This window comes from Alosa alosa, chromosome 18 (genome assembly GCF_017589495.1).
Source record: "Alosa alosa isolate M-15738 ecotype Scorff River chromosome 18, AALO_Geno_1.1, whole genome shotgun sequence".
Classification (NCBI taxonomy): domain Eukaryota; kingdom Metazoa; phylum Chordata; class Actinopteri; order Clupeiformes; family Clupeidae; genus Alosa; species Alosa alosa.
Window position 1 is genome coordinate 26,295,603 of NC_063206.1, and position 26,944 is coordinate 26,322,546.

The 26,944-nt window shown below is 42.0% G+C and overlaps 1 protein-coding gene across 2 annotated transcripts in view; it reads right to left on the reverse strand.

Annotated features, from left to right (window-relative positions):
* The window catches only part of eys (eyes shut homolog), a 217,745-nt gene that overhangs the window by 39,918 nt on the left and 150,883 nt on the right, over positions 1 to 26,944 (reverse strand). For both annotated transcript variants that reach the window (XM_048269098.1, XM_048269097.1), the window contains 2 exons: positions 21,220 to 21,399; positions 12,488 to 12,638 (listed from right to left, as the gene is read on the reverse strand). In XM_048269098.1, the coding sequence (XP_048125055.1) occupies positions 12,488 to 12,638; positions 21,220 to 21,399 (331 nt within the window). The remainder of the gene's footprint in view (positions 1 to 12,487; positions 12,639 to 21,219; positions 21,400 to 26,944) is intronic.

Here is a 26,944-nt window from a genome sequence, read left to right on the forward strand (position 1 = left end):
TGCCATTTGCATTTATTGTTTGTTATGTTGTGTTATTTTGTTTTCCTTTGTTTTTGAGAACAATGTCCCTGTCCCCCACCTTGTCATGAAACGATAATTACATTCAGAATGCTGTCACTGCCGGTCGCGTTCTCAGTAACACAAGGCCACGCGTCCAAAAATATCCAGTGCCTGTAAGGCTCTTGGGTTATCTTGTCAAGACAGACTTCTATAAGGGGTGGGGGGTGGGGGGAGATTTCTTCTCTCGCTCCTGCAGGCTGTTGCACTATGTCTTTCCCGGGTCTTTATTTGTCCAGCGGCACACGGGAGGTAGAGTCTCTGGAAGAAGCGGTGCGTGTTTTTCTCTGATGAGCTCTGCTGAATGGTGGCTTATGAGTGACCCGTCAGGCTCATTTACATAAGGCGAGTCCTTAGGGGATGAGGAGTTGGGTTTTGGGGAGGGAGGGTGCTGGGGGTGGCAGACAGGAAAGAGAGAGAGAGATAGAGACTGTGCACCAATTGCAACCAAGGTGCCATAGAAACAGAGCTTCACTTCTTGGCTGAATGCTGCCAATGGAAATAGATATGAGATCAATTCTTTACTAAATTCAGAGAAATGCATCCAGACCTTCAAAACTTTAAGGATCCAAGTCTAAGAATACTATTAGGAGAGGAACAAAAGAGCGCAAGAGTCGCAGCGAGATATATAGATGCTTGCCATAAACAAAGGGAGTCACTTCATCAGTGAAGCACACAAAAAGTCAAATACACCCACACACACACACACACCATCACATACACACACGCACACACTGCCGTTGCAGTAATGTATGATGCATGATGTTTTGCTTTATGTCTTTACACACTACTACTTACATGTATGCTTTGGCAATACAAATTGTATTTTTTGTCATGCCAATAAAGCTCAATTGAATTAAAAAAACTGAATAGAAAGAGAGAGAGAGATAGCTAGATACAGTAGATAGAGAGAGAGAGATAGAGAGAGAGATCGAGTTTTGCACTTGAGCACAAGTCACTGGAGATGTAAATCAATATGCAACAGCAATTCATCAGCAGCATCTGTTTCAAAACTGAAAAACACTTTTGTTATTTGGCCAATTAACAGGTTCAAAAATGCCAAATGTGATGTAGTGTAGAGTATTATCTCATATGGTGAATGCATTTCAGCATTAAGCATTGTGTGCATGAATAATTTCAGTGCTTTGTTTTGTATATCGCTTGTTACTAGTAATGAATATTGGATGATTACATGTTCATTTATAGTGTAAATGAGTGTAGCACGACACTAGATCTCCTTGTCATCTTTTCTGGACCAAACCTATCTTTCAACACACTGCATGTCAACTCAATCAGAGCCTTCTCCTGTGAGGTCAGGATGTAACACAGGCGTCTTCGCTCAGCATTTCAGAGGCTTGCTTTCTGAAAACAAAACCATCCGTTGCATATTTCATCCCTCAAACTAAACAATGTTCTCAGTGCTCTCTTCAACGTCTTCATTTATTCATGTGCTCATCTGGCTAGCGCTTGGATCGAGGGTGACTTTCCAAATATGGTGCCTGCATGCTCAGACCAGCCAGAGTTTCAATAATTCATCATCGGTACAGTACCTTCGCTGGGGCTTGAGGACGGCTGTTATTACTGTGGCGGATTAAGGGCAACTCTTTAAACTTTAACTGTCTACCTATAAAGGGTGAATGCACAGAGTTTGTTTACGGGTGTAGATACACAGGAACCTACACCACAAGATGGCTGAAATAAAACTCAGTGTGTCAGGTGCAGTGAACTGTGGTCTATAGGCTAGCACTTCACACAGACAGACAGACACACACACACACACACACACACACACACACACACACACACACACACAACCATATACAAAGACAACCACATTCACGAACACAAACATGGCGTGGCTTTGCCAAGAACACTGCAGCAGTTAGTTTGAGATGAATCCGTCTGCTTCTCCGAATGCCAGCCAGCTGATCCAAAGGAATACAGTACACTGTGATGAATAGCAGTCAAGTGGGAAGCGTTTTGTACAGTAGCAGCAGTTGCACTACGGCTAAATATATCTCTCTGCCTGGATGCTGGCAACAGATGGCAGTAAAGCATCATGCAGAGAGAAGCCCCAACGCCAGCCAACAGTAAGTGCTGGTGGGCTTACAAACAGCCTCCCATCGAACAGAGAGAGAAAGACAGGGAGGGAGGGAGGGAGGAGGGGAGGGGGGGTTAGGGTGGGGATGAGCTTGCATCTGATCTGCTTCCAGAGTCCTGCAGGATGGAAATAATGATGACGGGGTTGGAGGAGGGAGGAAGAGGAGGGGGTTGGGGTTGGGGGTGGTGATGGTGGTGGTGATGGTAATGGTGGTGGTGGCATGCATGGGAAGTAATTTCCAATGCATGTCACTTTTCAAATCCTCTGATTTGCACCCCATATATACTGGGCGGATTTAAGACACACGCATACACTCACACACACATTTAGACACACTGAGACACACACACACTCTTGCACATAAATGCATACATCGCAGCTGAGGCGTAGAAAACAGAGAGAAATTAAGTGGGTCAGACATCTTAAAACATTCAAGGCAGCCTCATACCCTGATTCTAATACCCTTTATCAAAATGCAGCCCAACTCAATGAGACATGGGGCGCTGTCTGGAGCACTGAGCAATTCCAGGAACAATGATTGTGCCGTTCACAATATCTACAACAGCGTTGCTCCTCGTCTGCAAATAACACTGCACCTACGTGTGTCTGAGAGACAGCACTTATCATAGTACAGGGTCACACTTGTGTCCGGCTTTTATTTATTTATTTGTTTATTTATTTATTTATTTATTTATTTATTTATTTATTTGCACGAGCGAGTGAGCGATGCGCCTGTCTGACATTACGACACGGCGGCAGCTCAAGCTGGTCTCCTGATCACCCCCCTGCAGCGGATCAAGTAGCAGCAGAGCGTAACCTCTGGCTTGCTCTTGTTCTGCTGCAGTGACTTCCTCACACTACGGGCGACGGCATTTGCTGCGTAATTTGCTCCGAGACTGGTAGGCCTCAATTTGTTTTTGAGCCTGAGTATGTTTTTTTCTCTTTCTCCCCCATCTTCCTCTTCCCCTTCTTTACTTCATCTTCCTCTTCCCCTTCTTTACTTCATCTTCCTCTTCCCCTTCTTTACTTCATCTTCTTCTCCCTCCTTTTCATCTTCCTCTTCCCCTTGGCCTTTTCGGCTGATCAACGGTGGCAAATATTACACGACAGCCCTCCAGCGCTGTGTTGCTTTCCACGTCTTTGAGGGCAAAAAATAGCTGGGGATATTCAGCCTGAGCTGGCTGAGAAATACAGTGAAAAAAGAGAGTACAGTTTACCCTGAGTATGCAACATCAACTTGTCGTGTCGGCTTCATGACAACTTGAGATGTAGTGGTGGTTCATGTGTGTGTGTGTGTGTGTGTGTGTGAGAAGAGAGTGTGTGTTGGGGGGGTGGGGGGTTTGGGGTGTTAGGGTGCATGTAAATACATGAACTGCAGCTCAATTTGACTATGATAATTACCAAAATAATTGCTTCCAGTTCAAGTGATGTAAAAATCTTGACCCAAACGGATGTCTTCAAACATATGGCTATAGGTGACCCAATTCATTGCGAGGACTTTTAAGTGGCTAATTTGTTTGATTAACTCCACCACCACTCCCAACACACCATCCCTCACGTGCATGCCTGACAATGATGACATTTGCTTATCCATATTCCTCTTCCATATTACTAAGATAATCAGCCGATTTACTGCAGCTCCTCTAGCACAGCCAAGCGCCACAGAGCCGCTCCCCCCTACTCATCACTTTACTCTAATTGCGTCGTTAGAACGGAGATGTGATACGAGGGATCTCATTTCCCTCAAATGTTGGAAAGTGGCAGCAAGCACGATGACAGATTGAGCACAACTTGAACATTTTTCGCAAAATAAGCAGTGTGTGTGGCCTGCGTCTAGAAGTGCTTTTTAGGGTGCGCGATGTGCGATGAGCCACTTTCAGCATGTATTGGGATTTAATTGAACGTCTGTGTGCTCCTGGAATGGAGAACAAAAGCTACTAAAAGGCAGAAGTGGTAGGACCATTTTCACAGAAAGCCAATCCACTCTCTGCCAATTTCTCTTAATTCTCATGTTTAATTTCTGAGGGTTTTTGTTCTCATTACTTTGCACAGAATGAAATGGGTAAAGTAAACCTCCTAGGTTTTTCCTTCTTTCTTTTTTCTGCTCTCTCTCTCTCTAAGTCAGACAAACACACACCACATATATACACAGTCAAACACACACCACATATATACACAGTCAAACACACACCACATATATACACAGTCAAACACACACCACATATATACACAATCAAACACACACCCTCACACAGACACACACATACACAGTCTGACACACTAACATAAACACACAGACACACACACACACACACTGACTGAACCTCAAGCAGGAACAACTCACTAGAAAATATGGCATTCATTTAAATAATCATATCTGCCAGGGACTTGAAAGTTCATTGCTAATAAAAGATAGAAAAGTGTGGCGGCAGCATACCGTGTCCCACGCTTGTTGACCTTTGCCACAGCTCGACTGGAAATGAATCACACACACAGAGAGAGTGAGAGAGAGAGTGGAGGAGCCCAAACCACCACGGAGGCATCTGACAGCGAAGGCACACCAAGGGTTGGGCGAGGGGTTAGCATGCCCAGCGATGCGCCAGCATGGCACTCCAGGCCTCAGACATAATTTAACCCCTCTGCCGAGAGGACGGCTCTCCGCGGCAGGCGGGGGCAGTCGGGGTCACCTCTGACATCTCGTGGCACTGCATGTACAAGGCCTCTGAGGACAGGAGATACAGAGCCTCTGTTGCCCAGGCGCGATTGATAATTGAAGATTTTTTCGCGCTGATGTTAATTTCGGAGTGCAATATAATAATGTGCATCATTTTGGTTCAGGTTACAGGCGTCTACTTGAAAAGATAAGCTCTGCTATTTTGATAAATGTTAATATTCAACTGCCCTGTTCAATACTGCAGGTCACAGTGAAAATGCATTAATAAAGTGTGAATTTATTAAATTAATCATATTAATAACGCATTAAGGTTCAACACGAAATGGGGCGTCAGGAAAGAGAACTGCCAAGAATTCCGAGCACTTAAGGTATGAGCTGGGTACGCTTCCTCCCTCTCTTCGGCTCTCAACGAGGCGTGACAAAATGCCAGAGAATGTTTTCATGTTGACGTCGCTAAACTTGATAAGCGTTTTAGGAGAGCTGGCATGAACTGTCAGACTGAGTTGACTTTAGCACTGCGCTGACTGACTGACATGCTGAAACACAAGGTGTGTATTTTAACTCTTGCCTTAAACCACTTAATAATTGATGCGGCTGCTTTTAGACCCTCATAACACTTCCTTGTAGTAGACTCAAAAACGTGTGAATTTGAAAATGTTTGACATTTCTGTTTTACATAATAGGTGCATTCGGACACAACAGTTCTAGGAACACAGTTCTACTAACTACTAACTGGAGAGGCTACACCTAGAACTACATAGTTCCTAGGGCTTTTTTTCTGTTTGCGTTCGCACACACTAGGAACTCTGAGATGACTTCACACATTAGTAGCCCAATAATTACATGGCCATAAAGTAATGAAACAGACAGCATTGCTATTTAGTTACTAGCTACTGAAGCTTATTGACAAACTACAGTAGAAGCTTATGGTATCAAAAGGCATTTAAAAACGAATCAGCATTATTAATAACATTTCTCCTCATCTGTCCAGAAGGCATTTGTTGCATGACAGTAGACAGTCTGCAGCCTTCCCATGCAGGTTTTATGCTTTGCAAATTAAAACAGAAGCTGAACTATTTTTATAGATTTTTTTAAAATGATGCTTCTGCTGCCTTGGCATGCAAAACAGCCATGGTTCCTATGCATAGGGAAAATACCCTACCTCAAAGTAGGAGCTTAAATAGTTATAGGAACTGCGGTCAGAGGAACTCTTTAATGCCCAGTTCCATGCTTTCCGAATGAAAAAAATGAAATGAAATGAAAAATAGGGGTTTTAGGAACTGCATGTTCTAGGCCTTTTGGACCAGATTTTTTCCCCAATTCCATGTCAGCTGTGGGACATACAAAGAAGTAGGCTGTTCATTAGGACTTTAATTTCTCTAGTCTCTATCCTGTCATCAAACATTAAAGCACTAGGCTACATAATGTCTTCCCATCTGAACAAAAGAGTTGAAATGCCAAATATGAGAACTATTAGCCTACGTTTTAAACAAAGACTTAACAAACTAGGGTATGCTGGTCAATAGCCAATTACTGTCAATGTTAGCTGTCCAAAATTATTTAGCTTGACCCAGCAGATTTTTCCAACATTGGAAATTCGTAGCCTATCTAAATAAATAGAATTCATCTCAGTTTCTAGCAAAACATCAATAGTTTCTGGTTTTCGTTCCATGAACCAGTTTAAAGACTTTGTTCTAAGAAATGCAAAAAGTTCCTCTGGTGCGAAAGGGACTTATGTTTTTAAGTATGATAGACCTCTGCATACACAGTAAATGTTCCAAAATTATGTAATGGCAATAGTGTCTCTAACATTGCTAATATATTACACCTTTTCATATGTGCAAACATAAAGCTTCTAAACAGTTAGAAAATGAGTGTTCATCTATGACGTGTGCTCTCCTTTTAGTGCCATCTAACCAAAACATCTCCCGGTGGGCTCATATCAGCACTGATTCCCTTGGCCTCATTTATAAACATTGAACTCGAGACATCCCCATAGCTGGCCGGACCACAGGCTGTGTCCCTGGACAAACCCGCTCTTCTGTCGCAGCTGTGGTGGGCGCAGCGTGTCTGCCACCACGTGTCCAGCTAATTCCTGACCAGAGTTCTGACACTCCTGTCCTCTGTAAAAAGGCAGGCCTCTGCTCCGACGCAGGGCACATTAAGATTCTGCTTAAGCGACGCCCTCTCTGACCTTCAAGTCAAACCCCTGTGATGGCAGATCCCATCAGATCTCATCGGCTAAACGAGGACCCGAGGAGGTGACCTACCCCTGCAAAATCAAGTGGCAGAATTATTGATATTTGCCCAACAATGCCAGGGTTTATTCGCCCTGCCAGAGGTGCGGGAGGAGATTAAAGGCATTGGGACACGCTGATGATGTGGAGGTCGGAGCCACTGTATATTCAAGGTGTGCTAGTTAATGATCTGCAATGAATCTCATGGTATTAAAGTTCTGGCAGCCCCACTCTTGGAGGATGTGATGTACAGGACAATTTGCCATTTCAATAAAAAAAAACTCAAGATCTATAACAACAAAATATATTACTATGTATGACCCCCACCACTTCCCGGACAAAGTTCACTATTTTCAACTGGATTCCTCCAAATGATGTCTTGCCTGGACTAGCCTACTAAGCATACGTGAATGTAATACTACTATATTTAAAGTTAATAAAAAATCATGCATTGCCTGCAATTACACTAATTTCACACAATTACTGGATTTTCATAGCTTGTGATTTAACTGAACATTTTCTTCAGAGGTGACATGTATGCAATTAGTCATAACTAATGCTGATCTGTCCCACGTGTGTAGAGAGAGGGAGATGCAATTATGCAGCGGTTAAATCCCAAAGGGTCTCCAGGCAACACAACAAAAGCTGTAATAAATACTGTAACATTTGTGTTATGTTTCACTGCATTATATTATATATTAACACCACTTAGACCACTCCTTTCTGATACTTTGTCTTCATTCATACTAACATGGGTACTGGCTTAATAGGCACTGTGATACTGCAGTCACTGCTTGTAAAAGCCAGATAAATGAAAAGATCCTTGGAGAGGGTGTTCTACCTTCCATGGTCATTCAAGAGATGACCTGATGAGAGATGGATGCCACTACAGCCTTCATCTTCTTTGGAAGTTGTTGGAGTCATGTCAGCTGAGATGTACATTGTGTAATTACTGAAAGCTTTGTTTCCATTATGAATAAAGCATTTTGTGCTTTCTTGCATGAATGAAAATTAGTAATTCTCCAAGCCCGCCTTCCTTCACACATCCACTGCAGTTAGGATTAGCTGCTGCTCCTCTGTGTGATTCCCCAGTCTAGCCCTCGTAAAATAACACCCTTAGTGGTCTGGAGGTTCTCTGCATAGACTTAATGAAGCTTTTACTCATGAAGCTTGGGCTGGATGTTTGGAGGAGTGCTTCTTTCACCATCATTCGGGGAGCCACTAATTCCTTGATTAAATATTCACAACGCCTCATTTTCCCCTAGATGGGGATGATTAGCGAGGTCGAGAGAGGGAGTCTCTAGACGGATGAATTGTCACTCTTTAGCGGCCGAACTGAGCCGAGTTGAGCAGTGCTGAGCAGGCCTGTGAAGGGGTTGAGGGGTTACTGCTCATCAACAATGCTGCAGTGGTATCGAGCAGCGTTTTTACATGCCTGGGCCGTAAAGCTCACAGCTGGGAATGGAAACACGAGTAGTTTCACAGAACTGTGCTCAAAGGACCGGGTCAGTATTATTCCTAGATTAGCCCAACAAGATCATTCAATTACAATTTTTTTTAAACTGTTGGCAGTTATTTGATCTGCGTCTTCTTGTTACAGTATTTTGAAGTATGTAATTACGGCTAAGAAACAGTAATGGCATGTGTCAGATAGACAAAGTAGACAGAGTAAGATATTGAGATTGAGATGGAGTATTTGCAGAGTAAGATATTGGGATATTGAGTGGCAACACATTGATACTTAGAATTTACTGTACTTATACTATGGTTAGAATACAAATAAGTACGAAAGTTTTTCACATAATGTGAATGAGTGTATTACAGTGTACTACATGGTATTGTTTTAGAAATCTGACATGATGGGTCACCGTCCTGAGTACTTCAGATTTCAGGAAAAAAATCAGATATTGTAAGTGTACCATAATGTAGAGTGATGCCTTTCTTCTAATTGCATATATTCTGAGCAGTCACAGAAATATCATGTACACTCATTGTTTCATGCTCAATTCAGATTACTGTGATGAAGAAACTAATCATATCTGTCCAACTTAATGATGTCTGCAACATAATATGTATTTTTTTTTTTTCAGTTTGACTTTCATCTTGTTGTACCTTTTATGTTGCAAATGTGATCAGTTTTATTATATTTTCAGTAGGCTTTGGTTTTATTACAGACTTCAGCTGTTCCACAGTTACGATTTGAATAACTGAAAAAATACACTGATATGATGAAATCAGTCAAAGCAAATTATTCAGTTTGAACTTGTGAGTGATTAGTATTAAAATCCTCTGAAAAGAACTGTGAATGACATGCCAGCTTTTTCAGCCATGCCTGCTATCAATTGATGTTACTCTTGCAGCTGCTTCCTGTCTTCTTCTCCTTCGTCTCCTTCGTCTTCTTCTTCTTCTTCTTCTTCTTCTTCTTCTTCTTCTTCTACATCTTCTTCACATCATCAATCTCCTTTATATGTTATTCAGGACAGGAACATCATTGTGGGAGTTATCTGGTCTTGTTTTCCGTAATTACACAACAAACAAGTGAAGGGTGTCTGGCAGCCGATGAATGCTATACGTTAGTTGGTATGTACAGTTGCACACACAATGAGTTAATTAGATTTGCGGATAATTATGGGGAGCTTGTCTGGAAATTTGGCATGCCGAGGGGGGGAACTATTCTGCTCCCGTTTAGCAGCGGCTCTGGGATCCATAATAATCAGTCAAAGCTGACAGCACAGTCAGTTTAGCCATAGAAAATTAAGTTAGACCAATATCCTCAGCTTGGTCTTTCACAACAACAACAACAACAACAACAACAACAACAACGACAACAACGACAGCACACAATGTTATGTGATATATTGTCTATCCAGATTATTAGTGATCTTTCTAAACCAGCCTTACAACTTAAACGAGTAAATAAAAGGCATATATCATATCACAATCTTAGCTTTGAGCATAGCTGTCAACATTGTGTATTGAAAATAAGGTAGATTTCCCGGGTTTCTCACCCAAAATACACCCAACTATTAACTATAACATTCTTCTTTCTGTTGCTATTCCTCTGATGACGGCAAGAATTCAGACTACAAAACTGCTGCACTAACTAAACGAGGTGTGAAGCTAGGTCTAACGTGACTTTGCTTACAGATTGGCGTCAAATCATGCTCTCACAACAACCACACCGTTATTTTAAATAGGCATTACTAACATTACTCTAAGGTCGCCTTCAAGCAAGCAAAACGATGCTTCGAAAACATGTTTCACTGGAAGGGCACGGGGGGAGCAACAGGACAACAGTACAGAGACTGACAGGTCCGATTGTAGGGCTAATGTTATGAGATTATTAAAAAACGGGACATTTTAAGGGAAAATATAAAACATAAGACAGCGGGAGAAAAGTTAAAATACGTGAGAAACACAGAAAAAACATGAGGGTTGACAAGTATGGCTTTGAAGCATTATGATGTTGGTTCACTATGATATTCACAATGCTTTTGTGGTTTAAAAAATAGATACTGCAGCTGGCATCGGGTTTCTAAACTTTTCACTGCATGGGGCTAGATGTACAGTATTTACTTATAAATTCTATTCACTATTTATGCATTTGATCTGAGTAGTGGACCCTGAAATAGCTTTTAGTTTTCTGTAACCTGAACTAGTCACTCAAATGTTTTGTCCTTCCCCTACTGTGCATAAACAGACAAACAAAAGTCATATTCAATAGAAAGGCCATACTGGAGACATTAAAAAAAAAAAAAAATGAAATTGACTGGCATAATCTGCATCCAGAACTCTGACAATCGAGACGCCTATTTAATCATACACTATCGCAGCTGCCAATGATGTCTTCTTTGAACTGTCTTGGAAACAAAACATACAGCACCAACTTTCCAGACGCCACTTCATAATTGCATAGATCCCACGCACTATGTGGCGCTACAGACGGTTCTCCCACCTCCCCAGAGTACGACATCATAAGGCTTGCTTGTGTGAGATCTGAATTAGCGATGCAGAGAGAAAGAGAGAGGGAGAGAAAGAGAGGGAGAGAGAGAGAGAGAGAGAGAGAGGGAAAATAACACAAAGGAACGGCTTACTTATCATGACACAAGCCAATAATGGTAATGGATGCTGTTGTGCTTTGCATGTCATCCTGCCCTGACAATAGCTCTTCTTTAACAGAGAAACACACATACAGTACACTCTCACACACACACACACACACACACACACACACACACACACACACACAACCACACACACAACCACACACACAACCACACACACAAGCTCTCTCTCTCTCTCTCTCTCTCTCTCTCTCTCTGTCTCTCTCTTTCTCTCTTTCAAGTGGGATTGATAGAATGTCCTTGGGTTAGAGCCGTCACAACCCATCAGTGCCTTTCCAACCCCTGTTGGTCAGTTGTGAGGAGAAGTAAGATAAAAGACATCGCAACAATGCAACATGTATCACACTGTCGAGTTTACATCAGAGGCATTCGCAAGGACCGCACAACAGAAGACATCTAGGACTCTATAAGGAAGGGATGCAGGGTATTTGACCCACAATGGCTATTTTTTACCAGGGTAAAATGACACATGTAATCTAAACTGATCCTATACTCACAGACAATCATTGTACTTTCTCAAGGGCATGTGTCAGAAGTTGATAGGTGCAAATAGCAAGACATATGACAACTTCTAAATCCTTAGGGGTATACATTACACAGTAGTAGATAACAGGGAAAAGAGGACAAAAGTAGTCTACAATATGTTTGATATCACAGTTGCATCTTTGGTATTATGAAGTGATGAAATATTGAAGTGATTGTAATATGAAGTCATGTGGCCCTTTAAAATTCAAGTCTTCTAAAACTGGAAAGACAGAGATGGAATCTGTTAAAGTGTTTTTTTTTACTTGGTGGTCTGATGTCAGTGCATACAGGAATAAAAACTGACTTTGAATGGTTCAAGTCCAAACAAGTACTCATCCCCCAAACAGTGTGCATACTCTCTTTAAACCCTCTTGGACCATCAAAGCACACTGTAAAGAGAGTACGCACACTTCAGTTAACAGAGGCAACCATACGACTGCTCCCAAAGTGGAGCTGCACAGACTGAGCTCAGTTCATTTACTCTATATTAGTAGCACAAAGGCCTTTAGGACTTCAATCAAGCATATCATAGGCAAGAGTGGCAAACAGCCTATTTCCTCATCTGGCAGAGGCATATCCCATGTCATGCTTCCCCATTTTCCTGACTTCAAGAACTGCAGTTCATGACAGACTTGAAGATTGCGTAAGCCTGTATAAATGCTTGATGAAAACAGCATACCTGATGCATTGAGGAACCATCTCCTATTAATATAAAAAAGGCCATCTAGTGAGATGGGCAGAAAAAGGGCCAGTGCTCGGGGAGCCTTACCGCACTGTGATGGCTGTCAGTTTGTCATTGCTGATGTTGCGTGCGGCGAAGGCACTCAGAGGACGAACGCCACCGCAGCCCAATCTGGCACCGGGCCTCCCGTCCTGCAGGAACACGTGGAGGAACCGGTCTCCGAAATTCTGCTCCCGAGCTGAGGAAGGGGGGGGGGTTAGGAAGAGAGAGGGGGCGAGAGAAGGAAGAAAAATACCAACAATTCATCCAAGACAGGCAGAGTTAATGTGATCAGTTTCAGAGAATCTCTCATTTTCCTTGTAGGCTATTGAAAAGCGTGCTGACCTACTTTGGGACTGGACTGAGCCGCTGGTGCGGAGGGCTTCTGAGCATTACCGCGCGCCGTCTGGAGAAAGCCCTACAACATTGTTTCAGCTCAAATTGATTGTGAATGGGAACAGTGGGAAGCTGAGAGCTAAACCCTTTATTGTCGTAAACCACGCTATAACTGCCACCACAAACCCTAAAACTGAGTGAGCTGGATGTGTGAGAGAGAGCAGAGGAGACAGGGTGATTGTTTTATTATGGCTGTACTGCTGGAATGAGCACCCATGCACAAGCTCCCTTTAAAATGTCTATGTCAAAAAATACTTCTAAGACAGAGTAAGGCCATTTTTATGCTCTCTCTGTGTGTGTGTGTGTGTGTGTGTGTAAAAAATATATCATGAAACAATACTATATTGAATATTTTGTATTTTTAAAAATGTATCGCAAATCAATAATATTATCTGGTCTCTGCTAGTCAAACCAATGCAAATACTGTAGAACAATCACCATTGCCACATAACACATCGAGCCAGAGGCTTGACGACTTGCCATGTCTGTTTCACAGCCAACAGCCCCACAGCTGGGTGACATACCCAGGCTAAGTTAGCTTTAAGGGCTATTATGCAAATACTTCATGCATGATGGATTTGGCATGTATGGATTTGTATGCTTCATGACCACAGACTGCAGTATAAAATAACACGAATACCATTAAGAGTTTAACCTATGTAATGACTTTTCAAAGCTTTCAAAGCTTTTCCTTTCACTGAGAAAATGTAATATTTTCATCCATCATACCTGATTTTGTCCTTGGGAATAAATGTGAGATGTTGGTATATTTAATGTAGTATTTTATTATATGATGGGGAAGAAAAATGACAAATTGCTTCTCAGTATTTCCATGGTCCTGTTCTCCTGGACTGGACCCTGAAGTGCTCTCTTTCCTTTCTCAGTACCTGCAACCTGGACTCCACCAGCCAGTGGCTGACAAGTGAAGCCCGCGGGAAGTCTTGCACAGAGCTTGCGGGGAGGTTATGTGTGTACACTTGCGGCGAGTAGCGGCACTTCAGCAGCACGGGCCTCTTTCTAATGTACATTCTGATGCCACGGCGTCTACATCAGGACGCCTGATTAACTTTGTCTGTTTGATCTCTGGAGCCTTCTGTTTTTCGGTCACTCTTTCACATCTGAGAGATGCTGCTGCTGCTGCTCTGTACGCAGGAGATACGCAGCCAGATGAAAAACTCTGTGTCTTTCCATTTCCTCACAGAGCAATCACCATGCTTTACGACGTGGGATTTCTTGACATACTGTATATTCAGGGGTCCAATCAGATTTCCTATTCTTCACGTGTCGCTTTTGACAGGAATAGCCGTTACCTTGGCACAAGCATTTGGCAAACTTAAACCAGTTTGGACACTTGTAGGAGTTAGAGGTGCACAACTGTACGGGAACTTTTTAGCAGCTTTGGGAGCTAACAAAAAATCCTGGAACAGCCAATTACTTGGGACTTTCTGCCTCCATCTGTCAAGCGCATCGCCGGTTTGTCAGGGCAAAGGACTCTGCCTGCTGGCAATTTCCGTTTGCATGTTATGAATGGCTAAACCAAGCCAGTCCCTGCATTACATCTCAGCTTCATCTTCTTGTTTCTTCCTCTTCGACCCCCTTTTGCATGACTGCAAATGCAACACTATCTGTGAGAGAGGGAGAACATGGATGTGTGGGTGTGGGTTGGGGTGTGTGGGGGTGGTGTTGGGCAAGTAGGTGGATGTAGACATCTCTCAGGCAACCGGAGGGCACTCCCAGGGGCCTCCTGCTGCGTGGGCCCCTGCACAGCGGGGAGCAAACCCCAAAGCCCAGAGGATATTTGTGAGTTCTGGACAGGCGCACACTCTGGGCTGTCTGACCCTGGAGGCACACCGTACAGCGCTGTTCAGCGTAGCGCAGCTCAGCGCAGCAGTGCCGCCTCAGCTAGTCCTCCCACTGAAGAGGAACACATTTGCATTTCATCTGCATGCTCGGGAATATAACAAGTGACTTAAATGACAATATTAGTTGGACTGTGTGAGATGTGGAGTTTTTTTTCTTTCTATTTTTATTTCACAATGTGATCTATGTAAAAAAAAAGATTTGAAAAGGAATTGTTAAAATTCAAGGAGATGACAAGAGCTGCCATGTAATGTCTGCCTGCAGTCAAAATGACGCAACTTGCTTTGGTCTACTTACAATTTAACATGCTGAACAATCCCCCTGCCTCTCTTTCCCTCTGATGGAATCATGGACACCAGAAGAAAGAATGTGTTTACTTATAAAGTCCAGCTAAACGTGCCTCAAACTGTGCAATGTAACCCGGGATTAAGAAAATCTAGTCTCTAAGAAATTGACATTATTTGGTATTGAATTCTTATTGTCAAGACTTGGGCTGCCATGCGAGGAAAATATTCATCCATTTGAGCTATTTCTGTTGGTTTAGCTCTGTGGGGAGAGTGAGTCTATCGAGAGTACAACAAGTGTGTTCAATTGTTGCATGTTGCCGTGGCCCACTGGTTAGCACTCTGGACTTGTAACCGGAGAGTTGCCGGTTCGAGCCCCGACCAGTGGGCCGCGGCTGAAGTGCCCTTGAGCAATAATAATAATAATAATAATAATAAAGCTTTATTTGTATAGCACCTTTCATACACAGAATGCAGCTCAAAGTGCTTTACATTTGAAGCATGTAACACAATAATAGTCAGTCAGTCATTATCAATCACTTTTCTTTGCTGTTTATGTTATACTCAGCAACATATCAAAAATATAGAAAATGGCGCCATAAGACTGGCAGCCTTAACCCTCTTACCCCCCCACAAGCACGCATATGGCAACTGTGGCAAGGAAAAACTCCATATTCCAGGAAGAAACCTTGAGCAGAACCTGACTTAATAGGGGAGCCCATCTGCTTCTGGCTGGCTGCCCACCTCAATAGTAGCAGATGTAGAATAATCTGAAAATGTAGTCTACAGGATAAGATGAGTTAACTAAAAGCTTTCCTGTACAGGTATGTTTTCAGATCTTTTTTAAAAATATTTACTGAACTTCGCCTGCTTGATGTACAGAGGCAGGGTGTTCCATAGTTTGGGGCATAATGGATAAACGCAGCTTCTCCACTTTGTTTGTGGAGCACTTTGGGTGCGATTAAAAGATTAGAATTGGATGATCTAAGTTTCCTTTGTGGTTGATAAGATATTAAAAGCTCAGAGATATATGAAGGTGCTATGCCATTCAGAGCTTTGTAAGTAATTAACATAACCTTAAAATCAATTCTATAGGAAATAGGGAGCCAGTGCAGTTCAGCCAACACAGGGTGATGTGTTCTCTCTTCTTAGTCTTAGTTAAAAGTCTAGCCGCAGAGTTCTGTATGAGTGCCAATTTCTTTAGATGTTTTTGGGAAGACCAGTAAAAAGTGCATTGCAGTAGTCTAACCTGCTAGTGACAAAGGCGTGAATTAGTTTTCTGCATCTTGTTGAGTTAAAAAAAGGCCGCACTTTGGCAATGTTTCTCAAGTGGAAATAGGCTGTCTGAGTAACTTTACTGATATGGGGCTTAAAACTTAACTCTGCATCTAAGATGACACCGAGGCTTGTTACTTTTGGTTTGACCTGGTGTACCAAGTTCCCCAGATTACTAAGAATAATATCTACCTTTAGTTTTGGTCCAACCAGAAGTACCTCTGTTTTGTCATCATTTAGTTTCAAAAAGTTTTTGCTCATCCACTGATTAATGGAGGTTAGGCATGCAGTGAGGGAGCAAAGGCCATCTGGGTTAGTTGGCTCCACAGAAAGATACAATTGGGTGTCATCTGCGTAGCTGTGGAAGTTTACATTATGCTGACTTATGACGTTTCCCAATGGAAGCATATATAGAGAAAATAGCAGGGGACCAAGGCAGCTCCCTGGGCCACACCAAAAGGCAAGTCATGTTTTCAGATACATGATCTCCTAGACTGATATAAAAATCTCTGCCAGTAATGTAGGTTTGAAACCAGTTTAGAGCATTATCAGAGAGACCCACCCACTTCACAAGGCAGTGAATTAGGATGCTATGATCAATGGTGTCAAATGCCGCACTCAAATCCAGAAGAATAAGGATTGAGACTTTGTTTGAGTCGGTAGCTAGTCTGAGATCATTGACTATCTTTACTAGAGCCGTTTCTGTGCTGTGATTTGATCTAAAACCTGATTGGAATTTTTCAAGGATACTGTTTTCGTTGGCACCTAGGCACCTAACCCCTCACTGCTCCCTGAGCGCCGCCGTTAAAGCAGGCAGCTCACTGCGCCGGGATTAGTGTGTGCTTCACCTCACTGTGTGTTCACTGTGTGCAGTGTGTTTCACTAATTCACCGATTGGGTTAAATGCAGAGACCAAATTTCCCTCACGGGATCAAAAAAGTATATATACTTATACTCATTACTATGATACGAATACTGACACTCAGACGACGCTGACACTGATGAACCAGATTGAGACATCATTTTGCACTCGTAAATAGTATATGCTACTCAATCATTTTTAAACTAGTTTAGTTCTGCTAGGCCTACTGTATGTGAGAAATTAGCGTCCTGTCTGAGATACCTACAGTAACTTTGTTTTCAACGATAGTCAAGATCAAATGCCTACACCAGATTGCAAACCAAATTTTTTCATTACAAAAATAAATGCCTCATGCTTGTTCCCTTGCGTATGAAAACTGTCTAATTGCCTTGGCTTTTGTGCGCATGATATTACACAAAATGAATTGAATTAGCTGAAAAACAGAATAACACAGTGATGGCTGACACATATTGAGCTGGGGGCCGGAGAGGTGGGTTTAGATGAGCTTGCTGTCAGAGGAAGCATGATGTCAACCCCCCCATCCCAAGCCCCAACACCCCCACCTCACACATCCCCTCTCTGTTAATCTATAAAAGGAATCCACACAGATTTTGACAGCCCATGACACGAGATAAACAGCATCAGATAGCCTGTGACGGGTAGAATGTACATGAGCAGGTAATCTGACAGGTTGGCGAGGAAATGACTTTGCTAAGTTGACATCAAGAGCAATCTGGCAGACTTTTTTCCCCTCTCTCTTTCTTCTTCTTCTCCCTCACTCTTCAGATAAAACACCTCGCAGCACCTAATGGCTTATGTTCACTTTACACGTCTCCCCACAGGCCATTTAAATGCCGTGAGCCTGAGTGAAAAGTTAGCATTGAAAAGTTAGCAAAAACCCAGTAGGGAAAACCTGCATTTACAGCACACCATTTTACCTAAAAAACTTTTTTTGAAATGTCACATTTCAGGACATCCATCTTACTTGTACAAGGCCTTGCCTCATTTGAGAACAGAAACAGCATGTACATTGTTGCCCTGGTGAAAAAACTGGGCAAACATGAGAGTTTGGACACTGAATGTGTTTGTGAGAATGCAGGGCTCTACACTAACATTTTTTTTCAGGAGCACTTGTGCGCCCAAGTTAAAAAATTTAGGAGCACAGACAAAAATGTTGGCGCACAGTCAGTTCTGTACTTAACTTACACATAATTTAAAGATCAGTGCCTACTTTATTTTCAGTCTGTTCTATTTTCCTACATTTTGTTAATGTAAAATAATATAATACATTGCCATATTTGCATTTAGCCTGTATATCAAGTATCCTGCCAAATGTAGGCTAATTTATTTATTTGTGAATCCATCTATAGCTAAACCAAATATGCCTATGGTGACCTATCTGACTGCATACTGCCTAATACTAGGCCTACTACTAAAACAGTCCATTTTCTCTTCCACAAAACCCAACATAGGCTAATCAAGTATATATGTGTTTTATACTTTTAGTTTTTATTTGAAATATATGCATTGATGGGGGCAGTAGGCAAACGTTAGACCTACTTTCGTTTTGCACTTCAGCTTGTATTCGGTGTAAACAAACAAGCATGCGTGGAAGCCTGGAGTTGTCAGTAGCGTTCTACCTTTGAATAAAATGGGAGTATTACGGGAGGCTACTTTTGTCCCGGTTCGCTACAGCTATATTTTGCATATTGCAGCTACGACGGAGTATTAGGGCCACACATGAAGAAAAAAAATATTTTTGCCATGGCGAGATTAAATTCGACATGTTGACTTTAAAGTCGACATGTCGACATTAAACTCGACATTTTGAAATAAAGTTGAAATGTAATGTCGACTTTAAACGTGTCGACATTAAAGTCGCCATGTCGAATAAAGTTGAATAAAGTTGAAATATCATATCTACTTTAATCTCGGCGTGTCGACTTTAAAGTTGACATGCTGACATTAAACTTCAAGAATAGGCCCTACTGTTTAAACATAGCCTACACAGTTCAAGCTATGTAGCCTACACTAATACACAATATGTTACATGAAAAATGGGCTTCAAATAGGTGTTATTTCAGATAAATTGCTAGATTGCAGATATTCAGATAGATTGCGTCTTGTCTGTTAACTACTCATTGCCGTCATCGTGAAGTGCTGTCTCGCGGTTATGGAAATACTATGCCGTTTAGGCTAAATTGCTAGAAAAATATATGTATCCAATGATATAATGTTTCTATACAAAATGTTATTTCACTCTGTTTTACGTGGGTAAGGCCACTGCACATCCAAATAACTGCCCTTCATGACCCACAGGCCGTCACTCTCCATAGGATAACATGGTAAAACTCATTTTTCTAAAACTGCTTTTCCATGTCTCACCTGCAATACGTAGCCTATAGGAGGCTAGAAACACAGGTATATCCTAAGCATATATACTATTTTGATCCCGGGAGAGAATATGTGTGCATGCACTTTATTTATGCACTAGGCTATGTGTGCATATGTGTGCATGTAGGCTACTAGCCTACATGGGGTGGTCGGGAGGAGCTGAGCAACGTAGGTTAATATGTTCTATGTTTTGTCCACATGATATAGTCCTATGTCTAATCATTGTTGCACTAGAACACTCTGAATCATTGTTGCACTAGTTGCATTGTTTTATTCGTCCTCCCTTTCAATCATCTCAAGCGGTCGTTCTCTCTCCAAACTAACTTTATTCTCAAAATGTTGAGTTTAATGTCGACACGCCGAGATTAAAGTCGACATGATATTCTTTACTTTATTTCAAATTTTTTAATGTCGACATGGCGACAAAAGTCGATAGTTTAAAGTCGACTTATTTCAATTTTTTTCGAAAAAGTCGAAGCAATGTCGAAGCTTAAAATTGTCATGGCAAAAAAAAAATTCCTTCATCTGTGGCCCTAATACTCGTATGCAGCCAATACGTCAACTGGGCTAAAAGGCATGTTAGGTTACCTTTCCTTCTCTCACTGCATTCTCAGAATCTCATCCTGTTCCTCCTATATCCAATGAATTCGGTGGATAGAAGAACTAATTTCTTCAATCTTTACATCTTGGCTGGCTAGTCTAACTTTCCGCTTTTTCTGCGCGCTCTTGGATTTGATAGAAGCGACTACTAGCGAGTCACAACGCGAAACTGCTAACGTTGATGGGAGGTGTAGTTTTTACGCTTCATTCGCGACGTGATTCTATGGTTTGTACCAGTAATGTTTCTCGATGTTGCGGTGTATTTTGTAGACAAACATTGACATGGTTAGAAGTCATTCGCACCAGTGCGCTTAAATATTTTTTTGCACTCGCACGGCATCATTTTTACTCGCATGTGCGAGTGAAATGGGCGCACTGTAAAGCCCTGGAATGTGAACATGTATCCAAGGAAGGAGGGTGAGGTTTGATCAGTTGAGATAAACATCAATCTCCAAGTATCAGGTGTGATTAGAATGATTAATAAAAACACAAACAGACATGCTCACACTTTCCCAGAATCCCCCAAGCTTCATCATTTAGCGCACATTCAGGAGCATCTATTCAGATTCATGACTTGACCTGAACACAGTAGACAGCAGATGGCTCACGGTCATGCAACTAAAACATATTTATACATGACTTTGTCGAGACCTACCGCAGCTTTTATGTCAAGCTGAGCTGCATATATCTTCCATCTGCCATAGATGAATTGTGCATTACCTTACACCTTGTATGACACACGGGATCCTGATTCCAAAGAACACAAGCTGCTGTGGTCAATGTGAAAACTAGGCCTCTACTGTTCCTTTTATGTGGCTGGAGACACTCACAATAGTTAAGAGCTGAAAAAGAAGTTCCTCTTATCATGATGCCCAAACAATTGAATAACTTGCAATAAAAAAGAAATGAAACAAAACAAGAATGAATGTACAGTGAAATTCAAATTTTATGCAAATAGTTAAAACACTTCAGGAAGCAATATTCTAAGTATCTCAACACACACAGACGCACGCCGAGATTTGAAGAACATAAAGAGATCAGACGGTAATAACTCTCCACTGAGCTATAAGTCACGCACTTGAGGAGCGAAGTGGTGAGCTAATACTCACCATAAAGGATTATGGCGTTGCTTGCCCGCGTTTTCACAGTCAGGTAGAGAGTAACAGTGCTCTCTCTGCTGGTGGCCGAGGAAGAGGACGCTCCCAGGACGTCCGACTGCAGCAGAGATGTGAGCGATTGGAGCTCCAGGTAAGAGGTGCCATTGAAAAATGGGAAATACACCGTCGTGTCTGGAGACAAAAATGAGACAAATGGAGACAGTGAGTGCCTCGCATAAGAAACACAGAAACAAAAACTGAGAGATGACACTGACAAAAACAATATGGCTCTCACGTTGCATGCTTCCTTTGATGCACAAGTAGTGTGACCCCTTCCAATGTTTTTTTTTCTTTTTCTCGCTGTTCTGAAGACAAGAACGTTCTCATTTCATTATTTATCTAATTCCTTTGAGTTTGAAGCCACCTTAGGCAAAACATTACAATGCGCAAGAAGTCCCTGTCACGCCTAATTTGCTTGCCATTAATTAAATAAGTGTAGTTACCAACAAAAGCCATGTAGCGGAGTAGTATTTCCTAGCAGCAGGCAAAACAACTAATGGGACTGCATATTGTTTTCAAGCAGGGAGGTGTGGTATGCTTGGGTGGAACAATTATTTTAATTGAATAAGTGTTGGTGACTGTTGACAAGTCATAATAGAAAAACAGAGCCGAGAAAAATACAAATAAGGGAAAGCTTTTAGAGTATTCTGAGGAGACATCATCATGGAGGAAGATGGAGTGTGAATCCACTGCAAAGACTAATGTTCGTGTTTACTGCCTGAGATGGTGAAAACAGTAGTTTTGTGGCTGGGAAAACTTGGCCCAGTGCCTCAAAGCCATTGCCTGCTCTGCCAGGGGTTGATTGATAGCTGCTTGCCTCTGCTGCAATAACTCTGCGTCTTGTGTTCGAGTGACAATCCTTTTTGGAAAATGTACAGCAAAGTTATAAAGGTGTGTGGCTTAAAAAGAAAGTCTAGACTGTGAGCCATAGGGAATTCAACTTACTAACAGATCCCTAAAAAAGGATACACTGTATTTTCATGGACATACAGTATATGATGAATGGCTATAAATGTAAAGATATCTATAATATTCATATCTATAATGATGGCTGGCTTCCATGTTGGCATTCGATTCATTATTCAAACAGAAAGGCTTCTCTGCCGATTTGAAAACAGAGACAGTGAACCATCAAAGTCAAAATGACATATAAATCATAACCTCAAATCTTATGACAACAGATGAGGAATGAGCGAGTGCTCGTGGGGAGACACGTTTTGGCATATATGAATAAAACAAGCTGCAACACACGTCTCCATGAAGCAGCCAGCTCTGCTCACTCAGCACTGACATGGCTCCTTCAGCACAGCATGATGACAGCTTGGCTCTCACAGTTAGCCTATGACTGATGTCGGGGTGTGTTGTGGTGGGTGGGTATGTGTGTGTTTTGGGGGGTGGGATGGTTGGTCGAGTCGACCTGTCACAAGTGAAAAGAGGCTCTGTTATCACCCCAAGGATGATGGTGGGGCCACGAATATGGAGGGGGAGGAGGAGGAGGATGGAGAGGATAGTCCCCTCCCGTTGGTCACAGATTGTGCATGGCTGAATCACTCAGTTGCACGCCATTACACGCAAAGGGGAATTGCAGTTCATGCATAACCACTACACCGAGACCCAAAACTGGGGCTGTTCGATTATGGTAAATATCATAATCGGGATTATTTTTATCACTATTGAGATCACGATTATTTATCAAAAGTACTCAACGATTTTGGAAACATCATCCATTTCCTAAGCTTTAAAAAATAACAATAGATTAAATAGAAATTTAATTTCAAATGAAAGCAAATGAAAAATACATGAAAAAGAATACAATGTAAAAAATACATGGAAAAAAAGATCAAGTTACCACAGCAAAGCAAATGGGCATGGTAGAATATAACAGCACTAAACAAGAGACCTGTTGTAAAATGGAATGCAGGAAAATAATAATCGGATTTTTGTCATGTTGTTTCTATAGCTGTTGGAAGTCATAATTAACCATTAATTAATTTATTAATTTGATTAATTGCACAGCCTTACCCAAAGCAGGCCAAAGTAAGCAAATGCAGTCATAACAATAGAATCCTCTCTAGCAGACACATCAGAGAACAGAGCAGGGACTAAACGTAAGCAATAATAGCTTACACTGATTTTAGAACAGCTAAGCAGACCATATGACCATATTTTTGAATTTGTGAGTTCAGTCCAAAGCTGCAAACCGCCATTTTCTCTTGTGACCATCCATGAACTGATTTGAGGACACAGTGGTTGATGAAGTCAGTCTTTTACCCCAAATAATAACTCTTATATTTGCGAGGATTTGGTTATCTGATTATATCGCATTATTTCTGCTTTTTAAATAACGTGTGCAGATGTGGGTGCATTCATAGTATGTGAGCTGTTAATGGCCCACAAATAGTCTGTTTGAATGTTGAAATACAATATTAACATGACAAACCACACACTAGGCCATGTAATTTGCTTGATGATTGTACAAAGACATGGCTGAAAGACCTGTCCATACGGCTTTTGAAACGATGGAACAGAGGCCAACAGACCAAGCCTTGAAAAACCAGACTGACTCATAGAACTGATTGCTGCTAGGCAACAACTTGGCTCATCAATCGCTGTGAAAATGAGATAGATGATTACCAACATGTCCTTTATAGGAGCTTCTATCATTGTGGTGAAATTACAGCAATATGGTGGCCTTTGACATTTAAGGCCACCTTCAGCAGCGCATGTCGCCCTGTGAAATACGACTTGAAATGTCACACACTAGAGTGTCACACAATGTAATCAATAACCTAAAGGGTCAATTTGGGTTGGGAGGCGGGACTGACGTCAGCCAGACACAAACACAAACAAACGTTCCAATAAAATGTGTTTTTCTTCATTCTGATATTTTATTTCCATTTGTATGACTATTGCAGGGATGGTGAGGCCCCCTTTTTTTTGTTGGCAAGGCATGTCTGCTAGTGACCCTCCTCCAGCAGCACCTGCAGCCACCAGCCACTTGCCCCCTGTTTTATTTACTCCTGTGGGCCGCACCCCCAAGCTCTAAGTCAGCAGCTGTAAAACTGTAAGATTTATAAAGTTGATTTTAGTTTGAGGGGGTGGCGGATATTGAGCATGCGCACGCACACACACACACACACACACGCGCACACACACACACACACACAGTAAATTCTCTCACACACACACACTCAAACACACATATACGGGCTACAGTTGTAATGAAACTCCCTTTAAATGGAATTGACGACTTCCTACTTCCAATAAACAAGGCATTTTATAATCAGTGATAACAGGAGATGGCCATAAAGAGGAGAGGGCATCAGGGTAGAAGAGGACAGAGGGCAGTGGGACCTGTGCCTTAACTAGACTGGTAAACCTGCTAATTTTTTACAATGAGCAATAGGCCGACTGGACTGAGGCGCATAATAGTGAAGGCAATGAGGCATTCCAGCAGGTCATGATCAATACAGAGCACCCCTGAATAATCTCCTGCTCCTCTGGCTCAGTATACCCTCTCATTTCCCTACATGCATGCTGACACACACACACACACACACACACACACACACACACACACACAAAAAACCCAGTCCCTAATTACTAAGCAAAATTATGGGATATTTTTGTGTAATTAGTAATTAATTACCACAGGTGAGATGAAGGTGGATAGAGAAAGAAATACACTAATTTGCTATGTATTTGCCAGGTGAATACTTCGTAATTAGGGGACTGCAAAGGATGGGTTACTTCTGTGTGTGTGTGTGTGTGTGTGTGTGAATTATTAAGATGTACAGTTAGCCTCACATCATTGCAATCAGCTGAATTAATTGAAATAAATCACTGTAAACCAAACATATATTATAATACACAGTCAAACAGCAGTGCAGGTGCCATTCTGAGCATACCTGCAAATCAAGTGGCCTCTCCAGCAAAGCTATATAAGTGATGGCTAATGGCAGTGCAGCTGGCACTGGTGTTGAGGTTCTGATCTAATCTGAAGTGAGTGCCGCTCCGCTGTCAGCCGGACAATCCTGTTAAGATTAGTTCCCATCTAGGGCCTTGGTCAGCAAAGCATGTAAACAGCCTCTGGACTGCCGTGACTGCGGGCAACCAGAAGTGCTGCTTCCTCCATGTGTTGGACAGCAGTAGAGCTGGCACAGTACGAATTCATGCACATAAATATCAGAGCGCATACACGCACGAATACACAGACACAGACACAGACAAGACACACACTAACACATACATACACACAAACGTATGTATGCATGCACAAACGTATGTATGCATGCACAAACATACATACTGTAAATATATGCACACATGCATACACACATTGACAGACACACACACACACACACACACACACACACACACACACACACACACACACACACACACACACACACCTATCTGAGAATAGACACTGCTGATGTGGAAGGACTCTAATGCATTTCAACAGAGTGTAGCCCTTCTCTGACTCAGCACAAAGTACACAGTCCCAGAGCAGGTATTTAAAGAGAGCTCTACAAGACTGATGAACCGTGGGCCATAAAAAAACGCACCAGGGGTGCAATGCTCTCGAAATGGAGTGACATAGAAAATGGCAGAGTGAAAAATGCAGTATGTGAGGCCAGGGCAGGAGGCAAAGCGGTCAGTCATGTTGAGTTTCTTCCCTTCGTCATTCCCCCGCCTCTCTCTCAATCCACAGGAAGTATGGATGCGACAACGCTGCGTACCGCTGACGGTTTCGAGAGTGACCTGGGAAGACTCAACAAGCCATTTAAGGATTAAGGAAAAAAAACATGGGCACATACAGTAATACACACACACACACACACACACACACAGAGAGAGAGAGAGAGAGAGAGAGAGAGAGATGGCCATCTGCGATCTAAAGATGCGTTGCGTAGTGAGTGTGTGTGTCACTCATCATGTCTCTGGGTAGACGTGAATGCTCTGAGGAGGAAGTATGTAATACAGTGTCAGCCTGATTAGGAACTTGTCCCCACAGGGGAGCAACAAACAAATGAGCTACTCCGAAATATTGGGCCCTTGTCGTTTTGCAACAATGCCTGAAGAGGCAGACAACATTTGGGTGGATTACTTAATTATCGACACATTAGCACATGGAGTGGAGATGACAGAGGTGCCATAGCAGGGGTGGAAGGTGCTGAGGTCTTACTCTCCTCATTAGCTAGAACTTCTGTCAGACCGACTCACCAGAAACAGCCGCTAGTTGGATTGACTTCATGCGTGGAAGACTGAAATAGTGAGGAAATGGATACCAACATGTCTACATGTGTGATTCGTGGATCTAAAGTGTGTTGTGTTTTAATATGTTTAATATTGGTTGTTTCAAGTTATTTGCTTTTTAATACATCATAATGTATTTGATTTCGGCTCTATTTTTTTGATGAAAAGTTGCGGCTATGAATGTTACAGTTGTAAAGGTTTTTGTTTTTTGCATCATTTACCGTTTGTTGATCCAATTGTGTAATGTTGCAGTGATAAATTTTGACATATAAAAAGTTGAACAGTGGGGGAATAAAACTGATTTAACATTTGACACCACAGCTAACTCAACATGACCTGAGTAGCAAACATATGAACCAGTATTATATTGGTGACACTATAGTTTAGGAAACACATGTTACAGTAACCATTAGTTTTT